The sequence below is a fragment of the Coregonus clupeaformis genome, chromosome 18 (genome assembly GCF_020615455.1).
Source record: "Coregonus clupeaformis isolate EN_2021a chromosome 18, ASM2061545v1, whole genome shotgun sequence".
NCBI lineage: Eukaryota > Metazoa > Chordata > Actinopteri > Salmoniformes > Salmonidae > Coregonus > Coregonus clupeaformis.
In genome coordinates this window covers 24,391,506-24,401,141 of record NC_059209.1, presented here as the reverse complement: position 1 = coordinate 24,401,141, position 9,636 = coordinate 24,391,506, and the positions used below count along the sequence as shown (strand labels likewise).

General features: G+C 44.2%; 1 protein-coding gene across 2 annotated transcripts; it reads right to left on the bottom strand.

Annotated features, from left to right (window-relative positions):
* Positions 1 to 1,847: 1,847 nt before the first annotated feature.
* On the bottom strand, positions 1,848 to 9,273 carry LOC121573052 (LETM1 domain-containing protein LETM2, mitochondrial-like). Of its 2 annotated transcripts, XM_041885089.2 has the most exons (7): positions 9,025 to 9,273; positions 8,030 to 8,173; positions 7,488 to 7,811; positions 7,172 to 7,291; positions 6,492 to 6,587; positions 3,229 to 3,297; positions 1,848 to 2,720 (listed from the first exon to the last, which is right to left on the bottom strand). In XM_041885089.2, exons 1-7 carry the CDS (start codon positions 9,187 to 9,189, stop codon positions 2,667 to 2,669), a joined length of 972 nt encoding a protein of 323 aa, XP_041741023.2. In that variant the 5' UTR covers positions 9,190 to 9,273; the 3' UTR covers positions 1,848 to 2,666. The 2 variants fall into 2 exon arrangements, with proteins under 2 accessions (XP_041741023.2, XP_045082938.1); XM_045227003.1 differs by lacking the exon at positions 3,229 to 3,297.
* Between the last annotated feature and the right edge of the window lie 363 nt (positions 9,274 to 9,636).

Below are 9,636 nucleotides of genomic sequence, written 5' to 3'. Positions count from 1 at the left end.
AACCTTTGCTTGAAAAACAAGAAAAAAAGCGTCAATAGTACCGTTTGTCCATTTTAGACGCCGTAGCCAGTCTCAAAATGACTGTACACTTCCTCAAAAGTCAGAATTAATCTAAGATAACTCAAGAAATCTGTCATTAATTTTGAATTTTTTGCCCAAGAGCTCTTAGTCGCGCAATTTTACATCTAACTAAGATGTTTGGTGCAGTATTTTTTTATGATTTTATTTTCATGAAAACAAGTCGTCTCTAGTTGAATGACAACAAAGACTATACTGTTGAACAATCACCGATGAAGGGGTGTAGACTTAGAAATGTCTTGTTTTCGAAAGAAAAATAATAATAATTGTCCATTAAAATAACATCAAATTGATCAGAACTACAGTGTAGACATTGTTAATGTTGTAAATGGCTATTGTAGCTGGAAACAGCAGATTTTTTATGGAATATCTACATAGGTGTACAGAGGCCCATTATCAGCAACCATCAGTCCTGTGTTCCAATGGCATGTTGTGTTTGCTAATCCAAATGTATCACTTTAAAAGGCTAATTGATCATTAGAAAACCCTTTTGCAATTATGTTAGCACAGCTGAAAACTGTTGTGCTGATTAAAGAAGCAATAAAACTGGCCTTCTTGAGACTAGTTGAGTATCTGGAGCATCAGCAATTGTGGGTTCGATTACAGGATCAAAATGGCCAGAAACAAAGAACTTTCTTCCGAAACTCGTCAGTCTTTTCTTGTTCTGAGAAATGAAGGCTATTCATTGCGAGAAATTGCCAAGAAACTGAAGATCTCGTACAACGCTGTGTACTACTCCCTTCACAGAACAGCGCAAACTGGCTCTAACCAGAATAGAAAGAGGAGTGGGAGGGTTAGTGCACAACTGAGCAAGAGGACTAATACATTAGAGTGTCTAGTTTGAGAAACAGACGCCTCACAGGTCCTCAACTGGCAGCTTCATTAAATAGTACCCGTAAAACACCAGTCTCAACGTCAACAGTGAAGAGGCGACTCCGGGATGCTGACCTTCTAGGCAGAGTTGCAAAGAAAAAGCAATATCTCAGACTGGCCAATAAAAAGAAAAGAACACAGACACTGGACAGAGGAAGATTGGAAAAAAGTGTTATGGACAGACAAATCGAAGTTTGAGGTGTTCGGATCACAAAGAAGAACATTTGTGAGACGCAGACCAAATGAAAAGATGCTGGAGGAGTGCTTGATACCATCTGTCAAGCATGGTGGAGGTAATGTGATGGTCTGGGGGTGCTTTGGTGGTAGTAAAGTGGGAGATTTGTACAGGGTAAAAGGGATCTTGAAGAAGGAAGGCTATCACTCCATTTTTCAACGCCATGCCATACCCTGTGGACGGCACTTGATTAGAGCCAATTTCCTCCTACAACAGGACAATGACCCAAAGCACAGCTCCAAACTATGCAAGAACTATTTAGGGAAGAAGCAGTCAGCTGATATTCTGTCTATAATGGAGTGGCCAGCACAGTCACCGGATCTCAACCCTATTGAGCTGTTGTGGGAGCAGCTTGACCGTATGGTACGTAAGAAGTGCCCATCAAGCCAATCCAACTTGTGGGAGGTGCTTCAGGAAGCATGGGGTGAAATCTCTTCAGATTACCTTAACAAATTGACAACTAGAATGCCAAAGGTCTGCAAGGCTGTAATTGCTGCAAATGGAGGATTCTTTGACGAAAGCAAAGTTTGAAGGACACAATTATTATTTTAATTAAAAATCATTATTTCTAACCTTGTCAATGACTACATTTCCTATGCATTTTGTTATATTTCCTATTCAAACTCGTTTCATGTGTGTTTCCATGGAAAACAAGGACATTTCTAAGTGACCCCAAACTTTTGAACGGTAGTGTATGCACGAACTCTACCGAACTGTTTCGGCTGGGAAGCATGCAGACGCCTTTAACACCGCGGCCACCCACTGCTTTCGTCTTTGAGGTATATCTAGTCAAGAGGAATCAGCTTCAACGCCTAATGAATCTGAGTCTAAATACAACCTGAAGTGAAACAGACTAAAGTTACACCAGACCAACCAACCAGCCGGTGTCTACATAAAAATTATAATAATATTTGTTACATCACTGGGTTACTGTGATCCCCAAAACAAAACGGTCCCAATCCAGGGACTTTTCAGAGTTTTCGTTACATTACATTGTCCTGCTGAGTTTGAGTGTGAAACACAATGGATGGAGTGCATGAACTTGAAACCAAATAGATGAAGGTGAGAAGAACCAGAGACTTATGAACAGACAGAGCAGAGGTCCATGTCCCGTTTGAAACGCCTGTCAGCGGCCTCACTCCAGGTGTAGCCAGAGATGAGAGGGGACTGATCCATGGACAGAATTAAAGAGAGCAAAGTGTCATTTTAGTCAAACGTCGTCTGATCTGACGACATTATCATCTCATGTGATGATCTTATGATGAGTAAATGACCCCTCTCTCCATCAGACACCGAGCCCATTGGCTATACAGGGATCTTAGACTCAGGAGGAGGCGGCGTTAAGGAGGGCAGACGGGTGGTTGGGTTGACTGATCCCTTAGGTTGTAGATTAGCTTGATTGTCTAGGCCCCCCACCCATGAGGACACAGGGTTGGGGTGTGGTCAAGCCCCTACAGTCCTGCTCACTGTTACCTCCTGCTCACACTCCATTGGCGCTCATCTTGCTCTTCTGGGACGCATCTGCTCCTTTAGCCTAGAGGTCAGAGGACAATGGTTATTCTAGGAACAAACGATGGAAAAGAGACCGAAGGCATTCATTGAATTATGGTGACATGGACTTTAACAAATTTAACAAACTTACTTTTAAATAGCTTATTTACATACAGCAGTGCACGGTGTTTATTTACTTGATATTTTAGGAACATGTTGTTATGGGCATACTGTAATTTAACTACTAAATGATTAATTGTTGTATGGTTAATTTGTGTCCAGGTGCCAACTATTTGAATGATTCCTATTATCTCTCCAATCTGTTTCTTCCCGTAGAGCAAGTGTGTGTGTGTGAGATTAGGATGTCGTGAGAAAGATGAGACAGTATTGGGCTTAATGGGATTACAGCCATAAACTTGTAAACAAACACACACTGATTTATCCTCACAGTCATCACTATCTGGCCATGCTAGAAAAGCACTGCACTTTCTGCCGTTCCATCTAGTAACTAATCCCTGTGGGTACATGACTGGGGGTCAAAGGTGACTGACCTGGATAACCTGGGCAGGGGTAGGAGGTTTGTCTGAGACGATGGCAGCCTTGTCTCTCACCTCCTCCGCCTGGAGGAACAGAAACACACCAGACATGAGGACACTGTATACTGCTCCAAGGGTCATTCTGGAGAAGATTCCTGTCTCAGCCTCCAGTATCTATGCTGCAATAGTCTATGTGCCGGGGGGCTAGGGTCAGTCTGTTATATCTGGTGTTATTCTCCTGTCTTATCCGGTGTCCTGTGTGAATTTAAGTATGCTCCCTCTAATTCTCTCTCTCTCCCTCCCCTCCCGGAGGACCTGAGCCCTAGGACCATGCCTCAGGACTACCTGGCCTGATGACTCCTTGCTGTCCCCAGTCCACCTGGTCGTGCTGCTGCTCCAGTTTCAACTCTTCTGCCTGTGACTATGGAACCCTGACCTGTTCACCGGACGTGCTATCTTGTCCCAGACCTGCTGTTTTCAACTCTCTCCCTCTACCACACCTATTTCAACCTCTAAATGCCCGGCTATGAAAAGCCAAGTGACATTTACTCCTGATGTACTGACCTGTTGCAACCTCTACAACCACTGTGATTATTATTTGACCCTGCTGGTCATCTATGAACGTTTGAACATCTTGGAGAAAAATCTGGCCTTAATGGCCATGTACTGTTATAATCTCCACCCGGCACAGCCAGAAGGGGACTGGCCACCCTTCAGAGCCTGGTTCCTCTCTAGGTTTCTGCCTTTCTAGGGAGTTTTTTTCTAGCCACCGTGCTTCTACATCTCCATTGCTTGCTGTTTGGGGTTTTAGGCTGGGTTTCTGTATAGCACTTTGTGACATCTGCTGATGTAAAAAGGGCTTTATAAATACATTTGATTGATTGATTCCTGACTGGTCTGTCTTTGACCAGAGCTACCGAGCTCATGATTGGGGCTCATGATTGGTGGAAATATTGCCTTCCATCTTTGGCTTTTGTTATCCAATGAAAGCACTTTGTGTTTTGATGGAATGTGAGTGATGATCCAATCATGTGTTGCATTCGGAGGTTCCATTTCCCTACCATAAAAAATACAGTGGCTTGCGAAAGTATTCACCCCCCTTGGCATTTTTCCTATGTTGTTGCCTTACAAACTGAGTTTGTATCATTTGATTTACACAACATGCCTACCACCTTGAAGATACAAACAATAAATAAGACAAAAGAACAGACAACTTGAGCGTGCATAACTATTCACCCCTCCAAAGTCAATACTTTGTAGAGACACCTTTTGCAGCAATTACAGCTGCAAGTCTCTTGGGGTATGTCTCTATAAGCTTGGCACATCTAGCCACTGGGATTTTTGCCCATTCTTCAAGGCAAAACTGCTCCAGCTCCTTCAAGTTGGATGGGTTCCGCTGGTGTACAGCAATCTTTAAGTCATACCACAGATTCTGAATTGGATTGAGGTCTGGGCTTTGACTAAGCCATTCCAAGACATTTAAATGTTTCCCCTTAAACCACTCGAGTGTTGCTTTAGCAGTATGCTTAGGGTCATTGTCCTGCTGGAAGGTGAACCTCCATCCCAGTCTCTGGAAGACTGAAAGGTTTCCCTCAAGAATTTCCCTGTATTTAGTGCCATCCATCATTCCTTCAGTTCTGACCAGTTTCCCAGTCCCTGCCGATGGAAAAACATCCCCACAGCATGATGCTGCCACCACCATGCTTCACTGTGGGGATGGTGTTCTCGGGGTGATGAGAGGTGTTGGGTTTGAGCCAGACATAGTGTTTTCCTTGATGGCCAAAAAGCTCAATTTTAGTCTCATCTGACCAGAGTACCTTCTTCCAAATGTTTGGGGAGTCTCCCACATGGCTTTTGGCGAACACCAAACGTGTTTGCTTATTTTGTGGTCCGTGAATTTTGGTGGGTGGCCCTCTCTTGGCAGGTTTGTTGTGGTGACATACTATTTCCATTTTTTAATAATGGATTTAAATGGTGCTCCGTGGGATGTTCAAAGTTTCTGATATTTTTTTATAACCCAACCCTGATCTGTATTTCTCCACAACTTTGTCTCTGACCTGTTTGGAGAGCTCCTTGGTCTTCATGATGCCGCTTGCTTGGTGGTGCCCCTTGCTTAGTGGTGTTGCAGACTCTGGGGCCTTTCAGAACAGGTGTATATATATACTGAGATCATGTGACAGATCATGTGACACTTAGATTGCACACAGGTGGACTTTATTTAACTAATTATGTGACTTCTGAAGGTAATTGGTTGCACCAGATCTTATTTAGGGGCTTCATAGCAAAGGGGGTGAATACATATGCACGCACCACTTTTCCGTTATTTATTTGTTCGAATATTCTGAAAAATGTAATTTTTTAAATTTCACTTCACCAATTTTGACTATTTTGTGTATGTCCATTACATGAAATCCAAATAAAAATCAATTTAAATTACAGGTTGTAATGCAACAAAATAGGAAAAACGCCAAGGGGGATGAATACTTTTGCAAGGCACTGTAAAGTTATCATGTTTTATACCCTTTAGTGTGTAGCCTAGCCAAAATCAGACCATATCCAGAGGCAATAATTTTATATAAACTTTATTTAATTGTCCAGTAGCCAAAGGCACAATCCTAGTCATAATATATTATTAGCAACCCATGCTAGTTGTTGCATATTAGATCTCCCCTCTTAAAATATTTTGAAACGATATTTCCATCTCTGTCACATGAAACTGCTCGCTTTTGACAACAGTGTTTTCCCACTAATTGCCTTGTGCGCATTGCAAACTCATTGCTTTTTAACGTTTATTTTTATTTTTATGTAGCTTAGGCCTACTGGTTGTATGAATTTGGGATCTATCATCCCACAACTGTCCCAGTGTCTGTTTGGAATAGGCTATTTCTTTCTCGACAAGCTGACCAATAGAATAGGTAACGTTTTCTACTATGGGGGATAGTAGATTGACATAGGCTAGTGATTTTGCTGTTCGTTACTCATCTTGTTGGCTGGGGAAAAGTAAATGTGGACATCGGAATTCGGTAAGAAGAAACCGCACATCGTTGCGTCCTCCACATGCATGTTGTTTTGTTAAGATGAATTACCATAATCTAAATGGGAATTCTCATTCTGAGCACTGTGGGTGGACGCCCTAATCAGGTTACGCATCCAATGCATATGGGTCAGGTAAATTTCTCCAATGTCAGGTAAATTAAAATGCTGCCGGTCAAATGCTGCTGCCACATTTTCATAACGGAAACCCTGTTGTGTGTGTGTGTGTGTGTCTGTGTACTGACCAGCCTGTCTTTGATGACCAGAGCTGGGTCCACCAGTAAGTCTGAGGAGGAAGCTGTTGTTCCCTCTGGGATCTCAGACGGGGGAGGAGTGGCCTTCTGCAACACACAACACAACTCGATGTTACACTACCATCATACATACTTACACATTTCTCTCATGATCTCACACTGTTCTGAAAACACACACACAAATGGAATGATAAAACCAGTTATGTAACCTTCCACAGAGTGTCCTGAGACTGTTAGAGACTCATAGGCTGCATTTACACAGTCTTTTGACCAATCAGATCAGTTTTGAAAAATATCTGATGTGAAAAGAGCTGATGTGATTGTTCAAAAGACCAATTATTTGAAAAAATATCACAATTGGGCTGGCTGTGTAAACTCAGCCTTAGAGAGTTGGCAGCAGGAACATACAGTACTTCACATGGCTGACCTGCATTTCTACATCACTACAATCAAGAGGTCTTCATGGTCTGATGGTCAAGCCTTAGTTCTCGGGGAAACCTATGCTTCTGTGGGACTCACTGGAGGCATAAATGTACCTTGATCCCAAACCTAGATTCAGATTACATTTCACCAATCTGAACTGAGCTGGTTGGGGGTGTCTTACCTCTAATTGGGTACAGGCAATATGATGTCTTACCTCTAGTTTGGGTACAGGGGGTATGATGTCTTACCTCTAGTTTGGGTACAGGGGGTATGACGGGTATGATGGGTTTGACGTCGGTCAGGTACATGGCTCTGGAGAGCAGCAGCAGAGAGGGAGGAACGTTCTCCTTCAAGTGCAGGTCCAACCACTGGAACAGAGAGAGGTTACAGGTCACTGAAGAAGCCAATCGTTTGTCGTCCAAAATGGCACCCTATTCCCTAAGAAATAGGGTGCCATTTGGGACACAACCCTTATAATACAATTAATAGATTAACTCCTTTAGTGGCTTGAAGTGATGTATCTTTAACAAGGTGATCTGCAGATAGATAGATTGAGTGTCTGACCTGTTGCATCTGCTGGCGTAGCTGGTCAGTGGTCAGACCCAGTGACCTCATCCCTCTGCTACGACATGCTGCCTGCAGCTCTGACACACTCATAGCAGGCACACCCTCAGTGGCGATCACCTCATCGTCTGCTTTGATGGTTCTCAGCTGCATCATCAGCTGGAAGCGGAGCAGGTTATTGGTTCCTATGGGCTGCAGCTCTAGCAGCTTACATAGGGCCACCAGCTGGGGGCGCTCTAGATGCTCCAGCGTCAACTCGTCTTCAAACAGCTTGGAGAACTTGACGATGTCCTTAGTGGTGGGCTGCTCCCCTGTGTGACGCACCTGGAGATGACACAGGGAGGACAGGGGTTAGTTAGAGCAGTCTTGGGACTCTAGTCATGCAGACAGGCTTAGGATGCATAATCACATCTTGAGCGTTATCAGGTCTGTTTTACCTTTTGACCAGGGCTACCGAACACAACGGGATGAAAACTTGAAACACTCATGACATCATGAATCAGTGCTTTGGATGCGTGACCTTTGCCCCCTGGCTAAATTACCTTCTGTACATAGGTGGAGAAGCGCTGCGTCTCATCCTCGGTCAAAGCCTTGGTCTTGTTCCTCTTAGCCATCTCTGCTATGGTCTCTTGGAGGAACTTAGCCAGCTCTAGCTTAGCAGCAAGACCCTTTTTCTGCTTCTCCACCTAAAGAGAAAGAAAGGGGGGAAAGAGAGAGGGAGAGAAGGATAGGAGAAAGATACGTTATTTCTCAAATGGTCCTTATGCATAGGCTAGCATTAGCTAATAGCAATTGGTTTTAGAAACAGAGCATGTTCTAAAAAGGAGCCTCAATCGCATTCTATCAAGTTGCTAGGTAATGTTTAAGAGGGTCTATTTGAAAACAATTCCACTTTCAAAGTGCACCAGTTGGCTAATGGTAGTCTCTACCACTGCTTCCTGTTGGTATCCCAATGGCCATGATGTAAGAGGCCAGGCCAGGCACCACTGTTGTACAGGAACAGGAGGACATACCTGAGAGCCATTCAGCCATGAGTGATCAACAGCTAGCCAGAGCAGACAGGGACCATTGGAGCCGATAGGTCAGGCCTACTGGGGCTAATCCCACACAAAGACCTGGGGTATATCCCAATAAAGTGTGCACTCTTTCATTATTCCCGACAAATGTAAAAACAATGGATTGGTGTAGGCATGGGCTAAGGAGTTTCTTAGAACAGTAATGTACTGCCAAATCTATGAAGGGAGGTGAACAAGTGCACAAGAAAGGAGAGATTACTGAGACACACCCCTGCTTATTCTACTGGCCTACAGGTCTGTGGAAGGATATCCCCTACTGGGGTGCATCTCAATAGTGTGGTTTTGTCTCCTTTCCTTCATCTGCATTGATATGGAAGAACAGGAAAACAGCCATTTTCACCTAAGGTATCATGACTTCAGATCAGTGCAGATGAATGAGAGGAGACAAGGAAGCAAGTTTAGACCATTGATATGCAGCCATCAACAGGGTCATTAACATTGTAACAGTGTGAAAAACGTGCCTTCTTGGTCTCTGTCTCGAAGGTGGAGGGCAGCATCTCAGGGAAGAGCTTGAGGAAGACCGGAAGCAGGAACTCCATGAAGGGGACAATGATGAAGACCATGAAGGGCAGCAGGCGGAACAGGTCAGCACACGTCCTCATCAGCTGGAGATACACAGACAACATTTAGCAAACCAAACAGTAACATGTCTGACAACAATAAGTAACAACATCAGAGGAGAGAAAGAAAAGAGAGGGGGAGAAAGAGACAGAGCGAGAGAGAGTGAGAGAGGAGAGCGAAAGAGAGGAGAGAGGAGAGCAAAAGAGAGGAGAGGAGAGAGAGAGAGAGAGAGGAGTGCGAGAGAGAGTAGAGCGAGAGAGATGAGAGAGGAGTGCGAGAGAGAGGAGAGCGAGAGAGAGGAGAGCGAGAGAGAGGAGAGCGAGAGAGGAGAGCGAGAGAGAGAGAGCGAGAGAGAGAAGAGAGAGGAGAGCGAGAGAAGAGAGCGAGCGAGAGCGAGAGAAGAGAGCGAGCGAGAGAGAGAGAGAAGAGAGCGAGTGAGAGAGAGAGAGAAGAGAGCGAGTGAGAGAGAGAGAAGAGAGCGAGTGAGAGAGGAGAGCGAGAGAGAGAAGAGC

Coding starts and splice junctions, on each gene's coding strand:
- LOC121573052 (XM_041885089.2), bottom strand. CDS start 9,189: ATGTTGTCTGTGTATCTCCAGCTGATGAGGACGTGTGCTGACCTGTTC. Junction 7,292..7,487: donor TACGCCAGCAGATGCAACAG/GTCAGACACTCA, acceptor TCTCTGTTCCAG/TGGTTGGACCTGCACTTGAA. Junction 3,298..6,491: donor TGGTCATCAAAGACAGGCTG/GTCAGTACACAG, acceptor CTGTTCCTCCAG/GCGGAGGAGGTGAGAGACAA.